The sequence below is a fragment of the Furipterus horrens genome, unplaced genomic scaffold, assembly GCF_987537825.1.
Source record: "Furipterus horrens unplaced genomic scaffold, mFurHor1.1.pri manual_scaffold_8, whole genome shotgun sequence".
Lineage (NCBI taxonomy): Eukaryota > Metazoa > Chordata > Mammalia > Chiroptera > Furipteridae > Furipterus > Furipterus horrens.
The window spans coordinates 40884709-40907102 of record NW_028327178.1 but is presented as its reverse complement, the minus strand read 5'-3'; the positions used below and the strand labels follow the sequence as shown (position 1 = coordinate 40907102).

Genomic DNA, 22394 nt, shown 5'->3' with positions numbered 1-22394 from the left:
TAATTTTACATCTAGATTATTCCAGTGGTTGCCTAAGTGAACTACCTGTTTTCACCTAGCTTTGCCTCACCCCAACCCATTCTCCATTTTGAAGAGTAGAGACGTCTAAAACACCATCTTGTCAATCCCTGGCTTAGAATTTTCATTGATTCTATCAATATTTATTGAATACTTTTTCTTTACAAGGATCTGATCTAGGTGATGTGGATATGCAACAGAGAACAAAAACAAAACTTTCCACTCTTCAGTGTTTGATAATTCGGAACTCTTTAGCTTGACACACAAGGCCCTTTGTAATCTGACTCAGGTTTCTCTCTCTAGTATTACCTGTCACCAACTATCTCCCTACCTGCAAACTAAGCTATTTGCTGTTGTCCAAATCACAGACTGGCTTTTGCCTATATCTCTCCTTTTCCCATATCCCATTCCCTGGTAAATTCTTCTTTTTCTTTTTCAAGTATATTTTATTGATTATGTTATTACAGTTTTCCCAATTTTTCTCCCTTTTCCCCACTCTGCCAAATACCCTTTCCCCCCTAGTAAACCTCCCATTTAGTTCATGTCCATGAGTCCTGCATATAAGTTCTTTGGCTTCTCCATTTCCTATACTATTCTTAACACCCCCTGTCTATTTTGTACCTACTAGTTATGCTTCATTATCCCTGTACCTTTTCCCCTATTCCCCCTCTTCCCACTCCCTACTGGTAACCCTCCATATGATCTCCATATCTATTATTCTGCTCCTGTTCTAGTTGTTTGCTTAAACCTTTGAGTGCCATGCGTAATTCGAAAGGGATCAACATAAGAAAAAATTACATCAATATATAACCTGAGGTACAAAAAAAAAAAAGAGAACAAAACAAAGTACAAATTATTCCATTGTTATTTACATTTATAGCCATCGAAAAAGGAGTTGCTGGGGCACTTTTGGGAAAATTTGTCAGCGTCACTCACAGCAATGTTGGCACTCAAAGGGTTAATTTGTGTTTGTTTTTTAGATTCAGTTGATAGTTGTATTTTGTCATTTTAATGTTCATAGTTTTGATCTTCTTTTTCTTAAATAAGTCCCTTTAACATTTTGTATAATAAGGGCTTGGTGGTGATGAACTCCTTTAGCTTTACCTTTATCTGTCCTCTCATTCTAAATGATAGCTTTGCTGGATAGAGTAATCTTGGTTGTAGGTCCTTGCTTTTCATCACTTTGAATACTGTTTGCCAGTCCCTTATTGCCTGCAAAGTTTCTTTTGAGAAATCGGCTGATAGTCTTATGGGAAATCCTTTGTAGGTAACTCTGCTTTTCTTTTGCTGCTTTTAGGGTTCCCTCTTTATCTTTAACTTTTGGCATCTTAATTATGATGTGTCTTCATGTGGTCCTCTTTGGGTCTAGCTTGTTTGGGACTCTGTGCTTCCTGGACTTGTATATCTATTTTCTTCGCCAAATCAGGGAAGTTTTCCTTCATTATTTTTTCACGTAAGTTTTCAATTTCTTGCTCTTCCTCTTCTCCTTCTGGAACCCCTATAATTCTGACGTTGGCCCTTTTGGAGATGTCCCAGAGTCTTCTTATACTTTCCTCATTTTTATGAATTCTTATTTCTCCATTCTGTTCTGGTTGAAAGGCTATTTCTTCCTTACGTTCCAACAATTTGGAATGTAAGGAAGAAATAACCTTCACTGTTGGTTCTCGGTGGATTTTTCTTTACTTCACTTAGCATAGCCTTCATTTCTTTCCTTATGCTTTTGCCATACTCAACAAGTTCTCTGAGCATCCTTATCACCAGTGTTTTGAAGTCTGCATCTGATAGGCTGGCTATCTCTGTGTCATTTAGTTCTTTTTCTGTTCTTTTATTTGGCCCATGTTTCTTTGTCAAGTTGTTTTGTCAGCGCCCCTTTGTTTGTTTCTACATTAATAGGTAGAGCTGTTTTGACTCCATATCGTGGTAGTGTGGCTAATGTAATAGATGTCCTATAAAGTCCAGTGGCACTGCCTCCCCTATCACCCAGGTTGAGTTCAAGTTGTGCCCTTCGTGTGGGCTGAGTACACCCTCCTCTTGCAGTTGAGACTTGGTTGCTCTTGGCAGATCAATGGGAGGAATTTACCCAGGCCAGTCAGCTGCAGGGACTGGCTGTGATCACTGATCAACCACCTCTGCCCTCAGTGGAGTATAAGCTATAAAGATGCAGAATGGTGGTGCTCCAATATGGTCTTTAGCTGTCTACTGGGTGCACTGGCCCTGGGGTTTCCTGGGTGGTGCAGGACAAGGTCAGCCCCAACTTGTGTTTTGCCTAGGGCACCCTGCCTGAGGTATAAAGCAATCTGAGATGGCTGCTACTTGTGCTGGGCTTGAAGAATCCATGGCAAAACCAAGTTGTTAATCTAAGCTGACTGTTGCTAATGCCAGCTGTTGCTTGTTCGATAGGAATTAAGAAGTTGAGAAGCATGAGCCAAGACCAACCATTTATATGGAAAGGGAGCTTGGGTAGGCCTGTAGATTGGTTGGAGCAGTCTCTGGGGATCTCCAAGGTGGGTCAAACAGTGTTAGCCAGATTGAAGGAAGTCTCAGATGTGGTACCAGCTTGCTGGCTTGGTGGGCAGAGTATTTAGCATAGGGACAATGGCCTGGTCGCCTTGATGCCAGGCGCTTCAATTCCTCCCTGTATGCCACTGATGCCTTCCAAGCTGCTACCCTGGTGCTGGAGATCAGAGGGAGTGAGTCTGAGTAGGTGAGTCCATGTGTGGGTTCTTTAAGAGGATCTGCTTGGGGCTCCAGCAGTTTCTTCCACTGACTCAATCCCCACTGGTTTTTGCAGCTGTAAGTTGTGGGGACTTATCCTCCTGGAATGCTGGGTTGGTGTGGTGCTGGGAGTCCTCACTACTGAGATTGCCTCCCGAATTTTATCCATTACACATGGGTGTGGGACCAGCCCATTTACGTCTGCACCCCTCCTACCAGTCTGGATTGATGCAGTCTCTTTAATTCCATACTTGTCAGACTTCCATTCAACTTGATTCTGTAGTTGGTAGACTTCCATTTCACTTGATTTCTGATGGTTCTGGGTGATGGTTGTTCTATATTTTTTGTTGTAATTTTGATGCAGTTGGGAGAAGAGGTGAGTCACAGCTTCCTACACTGCCATCTTTGGGTGTTCCTCTTCTTTTTCTTGTCACCTGGGAGATGTTTTCTGAATCCCACATGGTAAGATGAAGTATATGCCTTTAAAATGTTCCAATAACACTTTGTCACAGTCATCTAATTAATTTATTCTGTCTCTGACCTAGATTCTGAAGCACTTGAAAGAACCATAACTTACTAATAATTATATCACTGGCATGAAATAGAGTAGTTAGCATAATATTAATGATCAATATATTTCTCTTGCTCTGACTGGTATGGCTCAGTGGGTAGGCCGTTGTTCCACAAACCAAAAAGTCACAGGTTCAATTTATGGTTAGGGCACATGCCTGGGTTGTGGGCCAGGTCCCTGTTTGGGGAGCATTCAAGAAGTGACTAATCGATGTTTCTCTCCCTTTCTCCCTTCCTTCTCCTGTCTCTAAAAACAAAGACAATAGAGTTCCAATCGCTATATTGCGGTTCACTTATCGTGGGATTTTTAAAAATATTATATTTATTTATTCATCGCAGATTTTTTGCTATTATCACGGGATTTTGCGGTACTCTATATGCATGTTATTAAAGTTACGTAGGTTTAAGAGTGTTGAATAAATGTAAGGTTCCTACTTTGGGGCGGCGGAGTGTGTGTGTGTGTGTGTGTGTGTGTGTCTGGAATGTAATACCCGTGATAAGTGAGGGAATACTGTAAATAAAATCTTTAAAAATATATTTTTTCTCTTAAATAGATCAAACAAAGGCAAACATGTCAATCCTCTAAAATAATATAGTATGTAGTAGATTGGGTGTCCACATCACAGTGAATGCACACAACCTGGGATTGCATATTACACTATAAATATAGAATGATAGGTCACAGACTATACAATGGGAGTCTAGCACTGTCACAGCGACTAACCAGGAAACATAACTTTGTACCTACTTTAGTCTCCACCTAATGTATTAAGGATCTAAGAATGAGTGTCAATAACTGCTAACAATACAAACAGTCAACCAGACATTACAAACTTATATATGAAGCAGTCTGGTCCACTCTAAAAACCAGATCTGAATCTGATTAAGCCTCCAGATTAGGGATGTCCAATTAAATTTTCTACAATGATGAAATATTCAATATGGTAGACACTAACTACATGTGACTATTCAGCACCTGAAATGTGGCTAGTACACATGATGAACTAAAGTTTTAATTTTATTTAAATGGATGGAAGTTTAAATTTAATGGCTGCATGTGAGTAGCAACTCCAGATTTAACCACTGATTTGCAGGAAACACAGGAGGATAAAAATATTTAATAAACTATGGAAAAAGAATCAACAAAGTCACAACTGAGAAAACTATACAGCACAAATGATCTAGTTCTTTCAACAGGTAAGTGTTACGATAGTGATTACTCTTCTGGTGGGGAGGGGTAATGGTATAATTAGAGAGGGGGTATAGTGGAATTCTGTGGTAGAATGCAAAGTTCCATTTCTTCCATGGGTGATAGTTATAATGATATTTGTCATATAATTCAAATAACTATATATGTTTTATTATTTTATGTATTTGTTTGCTTCAATAAAAGTTAAATTTAAAAAATTTCTTTCAAAGGTGGTTCTATTAAAAATATATAATAATGTCAGAAAACTGGTTCTAGTGTCTGTTTTGATACTAGCTATGAGAAGTTGTTACAGTTAAGTAGCTTTACAAGATCTTCTCTTTCTAAGGCCCTAAGCACATACACAATGGAAATTAACCTGAATAACAGGTTAAGTTCACATGAGGAAAACATTAAATACCTTTACCTAACATAAAATGACTTGGGAACACAGCATGAACTATTTATATACAAACAGATGTTTGAAAATTAAGAGGCCCCTGGAAACAATTTACTGTCACAGTTCACTGAATCTATGTACAATTGCAATAGTGTTAATATATTAAATTATTTCTTCACGATGAGGGTATCACTTTAGCCTAAATCTGGTTTGATATGTTTTGAATTAGCCCAACATGACTTGTTATATCATCGTCATCAGAATAATGGCACATCTACTCTCTACCTTTAAACTTTAAGTTCAAAATGCTTTGCTATAATACTGATTCTTGTTCTAAAGCAAAATGAACATACTTTTCATTTTGTAGTTCCTGTATTTTCTTTAAATTTTCTCTGTTTTTTTCTTCAATTTCTTCCTTAAGTTCCTTTACCTGGGTTTTATAGAGTGTCTGCAAAACAAGTGATAGGAAAAAAATAAGTGTGATTAGTGGGTTAAAAAACAGTTGGTAGTTTCTTGTAAAGCTAAGCAACTAACTTATGATCCAACAATTCCACTCTCAAGTATTTAAATGGCAGAGAACAAGTTTGACGACCAAAAGAAACAAAAAATTCAGAGGCTTCAATAAAGCTTCAAAGCTGTAAATGCCATCAATAGTAGTAGTGAAAATAACTTAGCCTGGAACAAGTAAGGGTTAGAGTAATTTTTTATGGAGAAAAATCAAAATGGATGTATAAAATGCATATAGAGATAAAAAGGAAAAAAAACTCTTGAACAAATATATGTATATAGGCTACTATAATATGCCTACATGAACCAGACATGATAATACTGGCACTCTAAACCACCTAAACTTGCTACCAGGCAGGCTGAACCCTTAACAAAGTCTCATATATAGCTCTAGAGTTTGAATGGCAATTCTGGAAATATTTGCACAAAAATGGTCATTTCTTTACAACTTAAAGACCATGAACTCAGATTCAGAAATGAAATACAGAAATGGAGATATAAAAAGGAAGAAAAGCACTTCATAGTTATTTGAAACAGAATGAAGAGTTAACACTAATAACCTAAATTTTGCTTTAAGTCAGGTCTTGAAACAGTCTTAATGTTAAAATGATTCTCACCGAGAAATATTGCTCAGCTTCAAGCTGATCTTGTAGTTCCCGCATCTGTCCTTCATTTCCTCTATATTGTCTTCAGATAAAAAAGAAAATAGTAAATACATGTTCCTATTTATAGCAGACTTTATATCATTCTGTTTCTTAAGGTTGCTAATTAAAAAGTTGCTAAAATGACTTTGTTTTTAAAAAATCATACTTTATTATACAATATTACTTTACTGGGTTAGTATCATTTTATTTGGTTAGGTCATACTGTCTGGTTCCATTTTGCGCCTTATAAAAATGATGCTATGCAAAGCAGACGGAATTCTTTTCTAACGAAGATCACTTTCAGACGAATATTAATTGTGGATTAACACAAATTGCAAAAATAAAAATGATTCTTTCTGATAAATTTTTGTAGCGAAAACCGTTCTTAGGGATACATTTAAAAGGTCTTACGTAGTAAGTCATTAAAAAAAAGGACATTAAAGTATTTAGTACATAATAAAAATAAGTCAGTACTATATATTATGGCCAATTAAGAACGAAGCGGGGGTGGGGGTGGGGTGGGGCAGAGTGGTAGAAGTAAATAATCAGGTGAGGAAAAAGAAGGGAGATAAGAAACACAGACAACTAACTACATGATATAATACACACAAAAACACAACTCAAGTAAAGGAACAGACTCAAAAATACAGACACACAGCATAATCCACAGACACAGCTTTTCAAAGATGAACAATTCCATCTGTAGCTGCTATATTTTCATATTAAATATTAATAGCTTTGTGTTTTCAGCATCTAATAAGGCATAAATGGTTGATAGAAAGTACATAGTAAATGTTCAATGAATGCTGAGTTAAAGTTATTCTGGGAGAAGAAAGCTATAAAACATTACTTGGTGAGAACAGTGATTCTAAAAGAAGAAAATAATTTCACCAATAAAATCCAACAAAATCAAAACTGACATTTTATCCAAGAATCATTGTGTTATAAATTAAGCTGACAAATGAAGATATTATAACATAAATTTGGAGTAAATAAACAGACATGGCTTGGCATAAAATACATCCATTTTTTATATTAAGTTTTTGAAGCATGTCCTTATACAAGTTCTGAAAGCAATACTGACACTTTGCTTTGTTTCCATTTCTGTAAGCAGGCATATCAGATCTCAGAATAAAAGGAGAAAAAACGCATTTTGCATTCTGAGATGAACCAAAAGAACAAAACAAAACAAATATAGGGTTATCATGTCTAATTCTAGTCTCTAAAATAAACCTTGAACATTTCCTGTAAGGTATGGAATCCTTCATAAAAAGTTTATCCCTGGTTTTTGTAACTCAAATGTGAAAAAAGATGATTTCTGTGGACATAAAAATCATGAGACTACTGTGTTTTTTCCCATCATACGCAGACTTACTGTGAAGAAGTACCCTTGATAATCACATTTTTCTTCCTTTAAATAGCTGTATTTTTTTTATTTAGTAAGCTTGTCCTTCCAAAGCCTGAACTCCCCTGTAAACTTTCTTTGCAAGTAAATTATTTCTAAATGTTTTAGTTTAAGCCTTCTTTTCAACAAATTCTAAGTATGTATCTATATACACATAAAATATCAAACACACAGGCAATATTAATACAAAAATAAAAAATATTATTTTTGAGACTTACTTTGTAAGCTGAGCTAACTCAAATTCTAATAATCGCTTTGCTTCCAATAAAGTATTTATTTCCTGTTTCATCTGCTTTTCTAGACCTTTTAAATTATCTGCCTCAAATGCTTGAGTCTTCAATTCATTTTGTAACAACAGTCGCTTATTTGATTCCTGCTCCAACTGCAAGATGAGATTCTTAACCTATGAAAAAGAAAAATGATTGTGATCTTAAATCTCTTTAAATTAATTTGACATTATTTAAAGAATACAAATCGAATTACAAGTATGTTATAATGCCTTATATAAACAGGGAATATCAGTATTCTAAAGTCTCCGTTTTTCTATGTGTTTATTATTTCAGAATTTACTATTAATTAAGTCAAATTAATCCCCAAGTTTCAGATATGAGATCTTTGGGGGAATTTTTTGGTTTTTTTTCTTACTCCAACCTGTGTGGAAATTTTGGAGTAGAAGATGAGTATAAAAGCTACTTTGCGGGGAGAACTTCCTAAGGGGTACTTAAATTTACTAGTTCATTCATAACTGTTTGTGCTAGTCTATAACCCTCCGAAGTTTTTGAGACCTTGCTTAACTCCTAGATTTGATTAGACATAACACTCGTACACCACTCACTACTTCATCTTTTAAATATATGTCATGCCTGTCTTTCCCTCTGGACTGTAAGGTCCACAGAAGTCAAGTCCATACCTATATTATTCAGTATCCCATCTCCTAGCACAGAAACAGGTGGGTAACAACAGATGGACAAAAATTATTTTAAGTGACTAAATATTATCTTCCAAACTTTCAACATCCATTCTTTCTGCAAGCTGACTCTAATAGGTATCTCTAATTTCTCCTCTTTCTAGGTCATTATATATACTACTACCAGAGGAGTTTCCCTTAAAGAGTCTTTCACCTCTATCTCCCATTTTAAGTTTAAGACTATTAATACTTTGGTTCCCAAGTTTCTCCCATCACCAATCAACATGTCTCTTCTTCTCTGGTCAGATCAAGTCCCTTTTGTTCCTCACTTACCTTTCTTGTAAGCACTCAGTAATCACTCTTTCATTGTTATCTTCACTGACAATGTTCCTCCCACCAACTATTACCTTTTGAGGTCTTCCTTAACCTTTAAAATAATGGTAATGTTTCATCCCTCTTTTGTTAAGTCTTTCCTGATTATTCTGGTTTTCCCTTTCTCTCTTAAGTTACATGTGTGGACTAATTACTTTCATCTTATAATTTCTAAAATACATATAGTATCAACAAGGATATAATGTCATTTTGTCTTTTTATTTATTGCTTTGTAAATGTGTGCCCTGTGATTTCTATCAGTCTAAGCCAGTGAAGACTAAAGTTTAACTTGAAAACTTTTTTGGAAACCCAACAGCAATGCTCTTCTTTGGGATTACAGAACACTTTACAATAAAGACGGGTTTGTTTGTTTGTTTGTTTAAAGCAGATAGTTTCTTTAGGGGAGGAGCTATGATACCTCTACACAGTTGCACTGTCACAGTGCAAAATGATACAGACCCTATGGTATGAATGTTTAATAACTATTTGAAGGTAAAAATTCTAAGAGATAGGGAAATAGTGGTGATCATATAGCATTCAAATTTCCACCATGTTGTTTAAATTATAGATAATGCTTTTCAGACATAACGTGATTGTTTCTCTTTTATAAGATGAACAAAATCAGTACTTTTTCTTACTTCATCCCCCATTCTTTCTTTACTTTCAGTCAAATGCTCAAGCTTCTGCTGAGATTGTTTCAGATCAACATCTAGCATGGAACACTGTTTCTCAATCTGAACAACCCTATTTTCAGCCTTCTCTCGAGCTTCTCTCTCTTCCTTTAGCTTTTTTTCCATCTCTGAAAAAAAAAGTTACAAACATACATTTAAAATAAAGAATATTTCATTACTTTTCTTTTTTTTTCCCTTAATTTTTACTTATTGATTTTTGAGAGAAAGGGAGGGAGAGAAGGATAGGAAAAGAGGGAGAGTTGGAGTGGAAGAGGGAGGGAGAGAAGAAAAGAGGAAGGGAGAAAGAGGGATGGAAGAAGAGGGAAGAGAGGGAGAGAAGAGAAGGGAGGGAGGGAGGGGGGGGAGGGAGAGGGAGAGAGAGAGAACATTAATTTGTTGTTCCACTTATTCATTGGTTGATTCTAGGATGTGCCAGCAACCTTGGTGCAGCAGGACAATGCTTGAACCACCTGACTACCTGGCCAGGGTTACTCCATTACTTCTCGCTTTCATGGGCTATATAAGACAAGCTGGTGCAAAATGTCCCTGTTTTATCCTGGGGCTCTAATGAAGTTATTTGTTATAGAAGTCATAATGTTATTTCAATTATTTATATAGAAGATCTAAAGGAAAAAAGTTATAAAATACAATAAAGTAATAAAATAAAACCTTCTAAATCCTTTTTTCCAGTTATATGAGAGATTATCAGTGCCATTTTCAGACCACAAGGTGAAACTGTAGCTGGAAAAATAATCAGGGGTGGGGGTGGAGGGCATGAGAATAACTGAAGAGAAAGATGGACGTGGTTCAGATAAAAGCTGAAAAATAGGTTGTGGTTATTAATCTGTACCTTGCATTGTTCCAGAAAAGTTATAAGAGACTTAAAGGTATGATAGGAATTCTAATTTATGCAACTCAGATAAACAAGATTCCATGGTGGTATTGTATAACACCTATTTTAATTTTTAACAGAAGATATTAGTCTACACTGAGGTTCTTTTTTGATATGTGGTAACTAAGGTGCTGAGAGGTTAACTTCTGCATGATCTTGCAAATAGTAATTGCACTAAGAGTGTTCAAACTTATTAAGTCTGCTTTCACACTCTCAGAGACTGCCATCTAGGTGACAAAAAGAAACCATTAGAATGAAACTTCCTCATCTTCCTCCCCACACCTACAAACTTAGCTGTACCAATACAATCATCACATTTTATTCTGTTCTGGACTTTGTTCCTTCAATTATTTTATCTCTTTCCTGCCTCAAGAATTTCCTCCTCCCAACTGAATCATTCCTATCAACATAATAATCTAATTTATTATCTCCTTAAATACCCTCTACTGATCTCATATCCCTCTTCAGCTACCACCCATCTCTGTTCATAGCCAAACTTCTGAAAGAGCTATCTATACTTACTGTCTTAGTGCTTCACCTATTATACATTTATCTCTTTCCAATTTGGCTTCTATCTCCATCATTCCACCAGAACTCTTCTTTGCATGTTAACCAATAACATACATCTTGCAAAAAATTCAGAGGACACACAATATCCATGTCTCCATCTTCACTGACCTTAACAGATTGCAATATATTGAACTACTTCCTCATTTTTCCCAATGCTTTACTCTTCAAGCTTCTGATACCATACTCTCTTGGTTTTTCCGTTATTCTTTCGGCTGTTCTTTCTTTTGTTGGTTTCTCCTCTTCTACATGACCTCCAAAAGTTAGACTGCCTTAGGGTTCCATTATTATTATTCTCTTTTGACTGTATTCTTCCCTTTGCTGATTTTATCATGTTCTTCATATGGCTCCATGTGTGTGACTCCTGAATTGATACTCTCCCCTGAGCTTCACACTTATTAGATACAATTGACTACTTGACATCACCACCTGGATATCAAATACACTTTTCAAAATCAACATATCTAAATAGATGCCATTACTTCCTTCCCATTTCAAACCACTCCTATCCATCATCTCGATGTCAAAATATATTAACATACATCTAGCTATTAAAAGTTTGATTCTTGATTTCTTCTTTATCCCTTTTCCACTCAATTTATCACCAACTCTTGTCCTTCGTATTGCTAATTCTTTTCAGTTTTACTAACACCAATGCCTATACCCTATAGCCTTCTAGCTGATCTCCCTCTGTTACCCCTCTGAAAAGCATTCACCACACAGCAGGAGTGGTCTTTTTAAAAACATAAATTATATATCTCCTATAATAAAGTTTAATTTATAAATTAGGGACAGTAAGAGATTAACAATAATATACAATAATAAAATAGAACAATTTTAACAATGTACTGTAAAAAAAAGGTTAGGTGAATGTGATCTGTTTCTCTCAAAATATCTTATTGTATTGTATTCACCCTTCTTGTGATGATATGAAATGATAAAATGCCTATGTGATGAAGTAAAGTGAATGACATAGGAATTGTGATATAGCATTAGGCAACTATCGACCTTCTGACAGTATGTAACAGCACTTTATGGCTTCTCTTTGGCATATCCAAATGGCCAGTATCACTACTCTTGTGCTCTGGGGTCATTTTTAAGTATAATAAGGGTTACTTGAACATAAGCATTGCAATATTGCAACAGTGGATCTGATAATCAAGAATAAAAGGTGTGGAATGTATACAGCATCGATGCACTGACAAAGGAATGATTCACGTCCTAGAGGAACAGAGCAGGACATTGTGAGATTTCATCATGATACTCAGAACAGGATGCAATTTAAAACTTATGAATTGTTCATTTCTGGAATCTTTCACTTAATATTTTTGACCCTCAGATGACCACGGGTAACTGAAACAGAAGAAAGTGAAGCCATGGGTAAGGGGGCACACTACTGTAATAAGTTAGAATGAGATAAGAGACTGGATCTGAGTACAGCTAGAACATATCACCAAGACAGGAGAAGGATCACCCTCCTCTAAAATGACAGGAAAAATATTGAAGATGGGTAAAGAAGTAGGATGGGTTAAGTAAGAGAACTAGATTTTAAGAAATTCACACCTATGCTTTCATGATTTCTTTTTGAAATAGGAGGAAATTTCACCTAACAATGGAGTAATAAAGAAATGGCAAAGGAAGCTTGAGAAGACAATAAAAGTCTCGGAGAAGGAACTAATGAGTGATATACAGGTAACCCCCGTATAACATGGTTGTTAGGTTCCTAACAAATGCCGTGTTATGCGAATCCATGTTATATGAAACAAAGAACTAGTACAAAAAGGGGAGGTTAGGTTCCAAAAATTTAAAAAACGTACTATTATATTTTTATAATTAAGAGAAATATCTTTATTAAAGCAATTTTCATCAAAAGTATTACATATTAATATGAATTAAGTAATGTTTTCTTCATCATCACTACTAAGCTCCATTAACCGAATGCATTTTCTTTTTGACAAGATAAGATAGCCTCATCCTCCAGATCTTCTTCAGCATTATCTTGATTTCTATGCTTTATTTTCTGCAAAAATCTGTTATTTTAGATTGCTTTCTTTTAGCTGAGATCTTTATAAATTTCATTGTATGGTGCTAATCACTTTCGAAGTTCTCTCTTAAACTTTGTGCTCCTGTCAGTGCAAGGATCTTCATTTAAGAAATATGACTCTTAACTGTTCGGCTAAGTCTAGGCCTTTCTTTGCACTTTGTAGAGTAAACTGTTTAACTTCTTCGTTTTCATCAGTGCTATCATCCCCTAAGTTATCTTGGCACATTCCAGATGTCATTGCAACCAAAATTGCTTCATCAGTTTCTTTTTCTACCAGCAATTCTTGGATATCTTCTACAATCATATCATGTTAAGAGTGAAACCATGTTACAGAAGTACCTATACAGGGGATACCTGTATCTAAAAATTGACATTTCAACTGTGGTAGGAGATAATGCAGTGGGCTGACACTCATCTGAAGAACTATATGAAGTGGAGAAAGTGGCTGGTTGATCTGATCTAAGGTTGTGTTTAGAGGCCTAATACCATGGAATTACAAATAAATGAGAAAATTGAGGGTTCAGAGCAAGAAAGCAGATGAATTAACAGACAATAAGTTCCAGAATGGGTCAGTAAGTAAATAAAATACTGAAAAACTGGGAAAAAAGAGCAACTTCCTGACTTTTATAGGGAGCAGAGGGTAGTATAGGGCGGTGAAGTGAGGAAACTAGCAGGTGAAATTATTATTTTAAAAAAATGAAAGGTATCCAACCCTGGATGGTGTGGCTCAGTTGGTTGCAGCATCATCCTGTGCACAGAAAAGTTATGGGTTTTATCCCTAGTCAGGGCACATGGCTAGGTTGCGAGTTCAATCCCCAGTTGGGGCATGTACCCAGTTGGTAGCCGATCGATGTCTCTTTGACATGGACGTCCACCCCAATTCCCCTCTCTCTAAAATCAATAAATGTATCCTTGAGTACAAATTAAAATAAAAATAAAAAGGAAGGTATCCAGAGAAAAAGGCAGATAATATTCTCTTTCCAGGTTATTAATTGTAATGTTTAAGATTTTGTAATACTATAAAGTAAAATTTTGATCAAAATCAAAATTTCTGTAGGTATTATTTGAAAACTAATCATGTAGAAAATATTAAAACTGACACTTACCATACATTGCAACAGACTTGGCCTCTTCAATGGATTGATGTTTGTCAGTTAAACGAGCTTTGGTTACTTTATGTTCATTTACCTCTTGTTCTAACCGCTGTTGTAATGATTTAAGCTTATAGTTTAAATCTATCTCTAAATTATTCTTTTCCTGTAAAATAAAATTGAGAGTCATATAATATACTGTTCAAAAGATAGAATATTAAATCTTACATTATATAATATCCCACAAGAAATAATATATGAATCCACCAGCCTGAAATGTGACATCACCTTTCTTAAATATTTTTATTCAGGACATAAGTTTATTTTTTATACTTTCTTATATATTTCACATCATATAAACTTAAAAGCAAAATGTCACCTTTTCTTTACCCCAAATACTTGCCCCTTCCCATTAGAATCATTAGCCATGGCTGATGGCAGGGCAAAGCTGTGGTGGCGATTATGTTAGAAGGGTTAATTGCTAGGGTCAGAAATAAATAGGACAATTCTTCAATTCAAAAAAAAAAAATTGCTACCACTTTTTTAAACAATAAACTATCTCTATCTACATATGTATCTACACCTAGATTTATGTTGCTTTGATGAAAGATCAAGTCAAAATGTATTTCATTTCTGTTTCGGTGTTTCTTCTATTCTTCTTTCTTTCATCCGGTTTCTACATTTACACCAGGCTTAGATATCAAAAAACTATTCTGATTGTCACAAAACATGTACAAAGGACAAGATAACTGGTAGATTTTCTCATCATTTATCTGAGGATCTAGTAAACATACAACATTTCAGCGAGGCATCGCAAAAGCGACAGCTAGATCTGCCTGTTATCTATTTAATCCTTTTTTTTTTTTTTTTTTTTTTTAAGCAAGGTAGGGGCAGAAGATAATCAATGACATTTCGGATTAAGAAAATTCTACATGTAAAGACCAATCACTGTGAATTTTCTATTTTGCTAATTCCTACCAACAAAATGGAAAAAGCACATGTGATCATTTGTTTTCCTTCTTCATAAGGATAGTAATAAGGTTCAGCACATTCATCATACCCACGTACAAAAAAAATTTCTTATGCAAAGGTATTTCCAAACCAAAGCAATTTGTGATCAAATAATATCAAAAAACTAATACCCTTCAAGGGTAGAAACAAAAATAACACAATAAAAAGCCCTAATTAAGACACATACACCAGTCCCACAAAACCAACCAATCAACCATACAACTTTTAGAAATACAATATATAAACATTAGGAATGAATGCTATTTTATAAAACCACCTTATACTATTTGATAACTAGTAAACACTATCTTGTAATTGGTAATGCTAAATCATTTACCTTTTCTGAATGATTAAGCATGTCCTGTGCCTCTTTCCTTTCTCCTTCTACTCTTTCAAGATTATGTTTAAGATGCTTCACCTCCTCTTGTAAAGATGTAATTCGTGCTATCAAGTGAGAAAAATATTATATAGTCATTAAAACAAGTCTCTTTGTTCTGCATTACTATTAAGATTAAAAAATTGTTTTAAATATCCTGACCAGATTAAATTAATATTTTTCTTGGTAGTATATACAGTAACTACAATATACAATAAAAAATGTCAATGCTAATTGGAGGTCACCTAGTATATATTATTTATTTCACAAATAGTCAAAGAGATGCAGCTTGAGCTTGGTCCAGAAATCAGATCTGCCTGAGTCTTTATGAAGTGCTCTTTCTATGATGTTAAGGGTTAAACGCTTTAGTTAATTAAGGCAAGTATTTAAGTGCTTTATATGTGTCATAAATTCTGAAGTGTTTAATCACTCTTAAATTTAAATTTAATTTAATTTAAAACTAACTTAGTTTTCTATAAAAATGGAGTTTTGCGGAATTCAAACATTCTAACAAAGCTTAGTTTTAACCCACCTAAAGCTCATGCCATACAATGGCATCAACTCATACTTAGCAATCTCCTCATAACATACTTTATGCCTTTAAGGTTCTTAATGCGTATTTAAAACACAATTTTAATACATACAGAATTTAACAAAAATGAATATCATTATATGGTCTTGTTCATAGTTCAAAAGCCAGAATCTGTTTCCTTATTTGTGATTCAAAGTGGCCTAGACCCTGACTGGTATGGCTGAGTGGGTTGGGTGTTGTCTTGTGAACCCCAAGCCACAGATTCGATTCTAGATTATGGCACATGCCCGGGTTGCAGGCCAGGTCCCTGGCTGGGGGCATGGGAGAGGAGACTGATCAGTGTTTTCCTTGCACATTGATGTTTCTCTCCCTCTTTCTCTCTCCCTTCCCTTTTCTAAAAATACATAAAATTTAAAAAACAAACAAATAAAATAAAACAAAAACAAAGTAGTCAAGGACTTGGCAGGGAAATGAAGGACCAGAAAAAATATCTAAGTTGTACTTGCCTAAGTCTTCACTCTACCTCCTTCCTATATTTTAGTGTGCCTGAAGTAGCTCTTTAGTGAACAAATGAATATTAAATCTTTGGCACCTGATACTGCTTATCTGCTAGAGAGTAATGAAACAACTGTATTCACAAACCAAACAAAAATGGCATTATGTCCACGTAGGAGAAAGAAACACCTGCCAATATCTTTCAAATCACTGGGCAAAAATACAAAGTGCAAGCATGTGTATGTTTATATGGAGAGAGATAAAGCAAATGTGGCAAGATGTTTAAATGTTAAAGTGCTATTAAAAAATGTCTCTTCCTGTTTTCATAAAATATAGGTTTTAAAAATCCATACAAAAATCATATATTCGGGTTAAACTAAATTTTTCATGTTTATATAAACCAATTCCCAAATAAGACAAAGTAATAAAAATGTGTCGACTCCACTACACAGAGGAACAATTTTTGACATAATTCCTGTTGAGTTTGATTTTTCAGCTGTTTTAGACTTAACTAGGCATGCTGATTTCAAAACTGCAGTTAGTTTTCTTCTGTCAAGTCAATTTTTTTTTCTCTACAGCTTATCCTAATGCAACCACTCTAGGCTGGATCGAGCTGGATTGAGGGAAGCACTAGTGCTCTCCTATTGGCTGAGAGCAAACCTCCTTTAAGTGGGGAGGTGTGGGGGACAACCTTGGAGACCAGCATTAGGTTCATACTTGTCTAGGCTATTCAGTTACACATGAGACAGTGTAGTGAGAGGTTGTGTGCTGTTCTAGATAGTGAATCATATTCCGAAGTGTAGTCTGAGTTCTTGTCTGTATACTAGGAGTTAACAGAATTTATTTATTTATTTACATACATACTTATTTCCTTTCCTTCAGATGTCTGCCTCTGCTATTTCTTGTTGTAAGTGCCTAAACAACCCTGATTCGTTTTGTTATATCTGTGGCAGTTTCACTATTCCCAGTCAAAGGACGAACATCAGCGCATTTGTCAGGCAAGCCTATTTTGCATATTTTAAAGTAAAACTTGGTGATCAAGGTAAGTCCTGGGCCCCTCACAAGGTGTGCAAGCAGTGTGTCGAGAGTTTACGGATGTGGACAAAGGGAACACGTGATAAATTGCCATTTGGAATACCTATGGTTTGGTGAGAGCCCACAGATCATTCAAGTGACTGTTACTTTTGTATAGTGAAAACGTCAGGATATAACAAGAAAAATAAATGTAAAATAAGAGTACCCTAGCCTACCATCAGCTATACGCCCAGAACCTCATTCAGCTGAAATCCCAGTGCCAGTTTTCATTGAACTACCCTCTTTCAAAAAACAGGAGTATGGTGAAGAACTAAGTGACAGCAACGATGAAGATTTTGAAAATGAAGATGACTCAGTTCGTAAGGGATTTGATCAGCATGAGTTGAATGATTTGGCATGAGATTTGGGACTATTCAAAGAAGATTCAGAACTCCTAGCATCAAGACTGCATGAGAAAAACTTGCTTGAAAAAGGAGCGAAGGTATCCTACTTTCAATCAAGAGAAAGTGCAACTCTACAGTACTTTCGAAGTGACGGTGGCTTTGTGTATTGCCCTAATATACATGGTTTAATGGAGGAATTGGGATTTCCAATCCAGAACGCAACTGAATGGCAATTGTTCTTCGATAGCTCAAAGCAGAGCTTGAAGTGTGTCCTCCTCCACAATGGCAATTTATTTGGTGCAGTCCCAGTTGGCCATTCAGTTTGTTTTTGTGAAGAATATGAAAACATAAGGAGAGTCACTGATCTGTTGCAATATCACAAGCACAATTGGATCAACTGTGTTGACCTTCAAATGGTCTGCTTCCTTCTTGGTCAGCAACGCGGATACACCAAGTATCCCTGTTTTCTGCGTATGTGGTATAGTAGAGCTCATGAGAAGCACTGGGTGGAGTCAAATTGGCCTCCAAGATCTGACCTTAAACCTGGTGATCCAAACATTCTACATGAGCCACTTGTTGACAGAAAGCACATTATATTCCCACCTCTGCACATAAAACTGGGTCTCATGAAGCAATTTGCTAAAGCTTTGCCAACTGAAGGAGACTGTTTCAAGTATCTCATTTTGGCATCTCTAAGCCTGTTGTTTGAAAAAATAAAATATCTTAATATGTATGTTTGCTAGCAGAACTTTACTACTTGTACAATTTGACTTACAGTAACAATCTATAGCCTTTGTATGAATAAAATAACTCTAAATAAACAGTATATTCAGGTAATTTTTTCTTTATTTTCCTTTGTATGTACATTGTGTATGATTTTGGGGAAAAAGGGAGGGTATCCTGTACCTTAAAAAGTGATAGGGAAAAACTGGGGTCATTTTTGGATTCAAATGCCAAAAGTTAGCCAAGAACAAGTGTTGGATCTAAATCAACGAAAACTGTGTTCCCCAGTGTTATAGATTCCTAGTAACCCCATGTAAGAGATGTTAAATAAAATATAGTTTATGTTCCTTATTTATTCTATTATAAAAAAAATGCTAGGAAAAAGCTTACTTGTCTGTGCAATACATGACAGTAAAGAAGCTTCACATAAAAAATATAAAAATATAATAAAAGAAAAAAGAACCACTAGATTAAAACTTCTAGAAATAAATAGGGATCAATATCTTCCTGACTTAATCAAGAAATTTAATAGGCCACATTAATTACAGCACTAACCATAAAAGAAAACAAAAATAAATTGGACTGAATTAAAGATAAGAAAAGAGGCCCCGGCCAGATGGCTCAGTTAGTTGGAGCATCATCCCATACACAAAAGGGTTGTGGGTTCAATCCACAATTAGGACACATATCAAGGTTGCAGGTTTGATCTCTGTTCAGGGCACATAAAGGAGGCAACCAATCAATGTTCTCTCTCTCTCTCTCTCTCTCTCAAATCAATAAAAACATATCCTCAGGGGAGGATTAAAAAAATAAATAAGAAAAGTAGCACATTCTGTTAATCAGCAGACAACATTAAAGTATGAAAAGGCAAACCATAAAGTATGGGAAAGGACAATATATGTACTGGATAAAGAACTAATATCTAGGATTCATATAAACCAATAAGAAAGAGTCAAGCATGACTTCCGTCTAAGATGGAGGCGTAGACAGACGTGCTGCGTCTCCCTCCACAACTAAGAAGGAATACAACTACCTCAAAACTAGAAACCACCAGAAGTTCCAGAAAATCAAAGTGCATGGAAGTCCAGCAAACAAAGATATAAAGAAGAAATACTCTTCCAGACAGGCAGGAGGGGCAGAGCCGGGGCAGAGAGGACATAGTGTGGTGGTGGTATCAGTAGCAACAGTGGCAGGCCAGCGGAAATCTGGGGAGCATTCCCAGCTCCTCACCAGATTGCGCAGCTCATGGTCCTAGCACCGGCAAAAATCAAGCCTCATTGCTTCTGACTGTGCAGACCAGTGGGGGTTGGGATGGAGGCAGAAACTGACAGTCTCTCGGCAGAGTCCGCTTGTTTAAAGGGCCCCCACGGACCTAGAACATCCGTAGACCCAACCACTCTGGGAACAACGGCCAGGGCAGCAGCTAGAGGGGCACCAGTCCAGTGAAAAAGTGGGAGAGGTACCTGGAAAAGGGGCGAGTGCTGGGCAAGCAGCATTGTTCCTTCTCAGACCCCTCCCCTGCATACAGCGCCACAATGTGGTGAAACAGGTCACCTGTTACTGACGAATCCCTAAGGCTCCGCCCCTTACAATGTAGTACGAGTGACAGCTCTGCCTGGGACACGGAAGCAAACAAACAGGAGACTTCTGGCCAAGATGCAGGCCTAGACTGACACGCTCCATCTCCCTCCACATCTAAGAAGGAATACAACTACCGCAAAACCAGAAATAACCAGAAGTTCCAGAAAATAAATGGAAGTCCAATGTATGAAGTTATAAAGTGGTACTCTTCTGGAAAGGTAAGAGGGGCGAAGCCGGGGAGGAGAGTTCAAACTGTGCTGTCCCTGGCAGCAGCAGTGACGGAGGCAGGACAGCAGTAAGCACACACACCCATATTTAAGGGGAGGTGAGAAGTGCCTGGGGAGCACCCCCGGCTGCAGACCACACCCGTCAGCTTGCGATTCCAAAGCTGGGGAAGGCAGACCTTCACTGCCTTGGACCGTGAGGCCCGGAGGCGGTGGGGATGGAGGAGGAAGCTCCCGGTCTCTCAGCGGAGTGAAAGGCAGGAATCCATCTTGGACCCACACCCACGCAGAAAATGCAACAACGTGGTGAGATGGGATGCCCGGTTGTGACCAATGCATGGGGCTCCGTCCCCTGTAGTGTAGGAGGTGTGACAGCCCTGCCCAGGAAGCAAAGGTAAACACAAAACTGTCAGGATAGCACAGATCATGATAGAGATCCCAGTGATGAAGCTGACCAGACAGCAAATATCTACTCTAACGGCTCAGAAGATAGGAAATCTTTCTGAGGCTCAGTTCAGAGCTTTGGTTATAAAAATGCTTACAGACCTAACAGCAGATCTTAAACAAGACGGGGAAGGAATGAAGGCTAGTCCTGCTGAAATGAACAAAAACACATACGAAACTAATGGTGAGGGCAAGAAAACCAGGGATCAAATCAACAAATCGGAACATAGGGAAGGAATAAACAGTCAACCAGTGCAGAAAGAGGAAACGAGAAATGAGGAAAATGAGGAGAGGCTCAGAAACTTATTGGACAGCTATAAGCAGGCCAACATCCAAATCATAGGGCTGCCAGAAGGTGAAGAAGAAGAGCTAGAAATGAAAAAGTTATGTGAAAAAATAATAAAGCAGAACTTCCCTAACTTAGGGAAGGAAATAAGACTTATAGATCCAGGAAGTACAGAGAGTTCCAAAAAAACTGGACCCAGGGAGAACCACACCATGACACATTATAATCAAAATGTCAAAAATTAAGGCTAAAGAGAGAATCTTAAAAGCAGCAAGAGAGAAGAAGAGAATTACATACAAAGGGGTCCCAATAAGATAATCAGCTGATTTCTCAAAAGAAACTTTGCAGGCAAAAAGGGACTGGCAGGAAATATTCAAAGTAATAAAAAGCAAAAACCTACGATCATGATTACTCTATCCAGCGAAGCTGTCATTCAGGATAGAAGGGCAGAGAAAGTGCTTCCAGGACAAAGTAAAACTGAAGGAGTTCATCAGATCCAAACCACTGTTATATGAAATGTTAAAGGGACTTGTTTAGGAGGAAGAGGATCAAAACTATGAACATTAAAATGAAAACTGTATCACAATAACCAACAACAGAAGCTAGGGAACTGAAATAAATGCAAACTAAGTAGGCAACGCGAGTGAGAAAAGAATTATAGGTATGGGGAACATTATGGGGGGAGGTCAGCAGGTTGGAGGAAGTGGGGAAAGGGAGGGAGATGGTACAGGAATTAAGAAGCATCGTAGGAGGGAGCGGAGTAGAAAGGAAGATGTTGAAAAGAAATATATGCACAACCAATGGGCATGGACTATGGTGGGTGGACAACAGGAGGGAGGGATGTCACTGGGTGGAAGGGAACAAAGGGAAAAGAAATTGGGACAACTGTAACAGCATAGTCAATAAAGCATATTAAAAAATAAAAAAAAATTAAAAAAATGTATGTTTTAATGCAAAAAAAATTTTTATGGCCAAATCTTCAAATAAAATTCAAGTTTCAAAAACATGTGTCATCAGTGTATGGTGTGTACAAACACGCACACACATCCTATTTGAGGAACAAAGCAAAAAAATAAAAAAAAATCCAAACAATAAAGCATATTAAAAAAAAGAAAGAGTCAAGCAATCCAATAAAAAATGGGCTAAAGACCTAAAGAGCACATTACAAATTGCCACCAGGGAAATACAAATTAACCTATAAGGAATATCATCATGCATCATCAAAACTGACAAAAATAAAATAAAAATAAAGTTAAAAAAAAAAAAAAAGACTGACAAAAATCAGTTGGAAAAGTATTGTCCTTGATGAGGATGT

General features: G+C 36.6%; 1 protein-coding gene across 4 annotated transcripts in view; it reads right to left on the bottom strand.

Moving 5' to 3' along the window:
• The window catches only part of ROCK1 (Rho associated coiled-coil containing protein kinase 1), a 166048-nt gene that overhangs the window by 40094 nt on the left and 103560 nt on the right, over positions 1-22394 (bottom strand). For all 4 annotated transcript variants that reach the window (XM_090285751.1, XM_090285753.1, XM_090285752.1 and 1 more), the window contains 6 exons: positions 15338-15444; positions 14005-14155; positions 9363-9523; positions 7664-7848; positions 6014-6083; positions 5243-5337 (listed from right to left, as the gene is read on the bottom strand). In XM_090285751.1, the coding sequence (XP_090141877.1) occupies positions 5243-5337; positions 6014-6083; positions 7664-7848; positions 9363-9523; positions 14005-14155; positions 15338-15444 (769 nt within the window). The remainder of the gene's footprint in view (positions 1-5242; positions 5338-6013; positions 6084-7663; positions 7849-9362; positions 9524-14004; positions 14156-15337; positions 15445-22394) is intronic.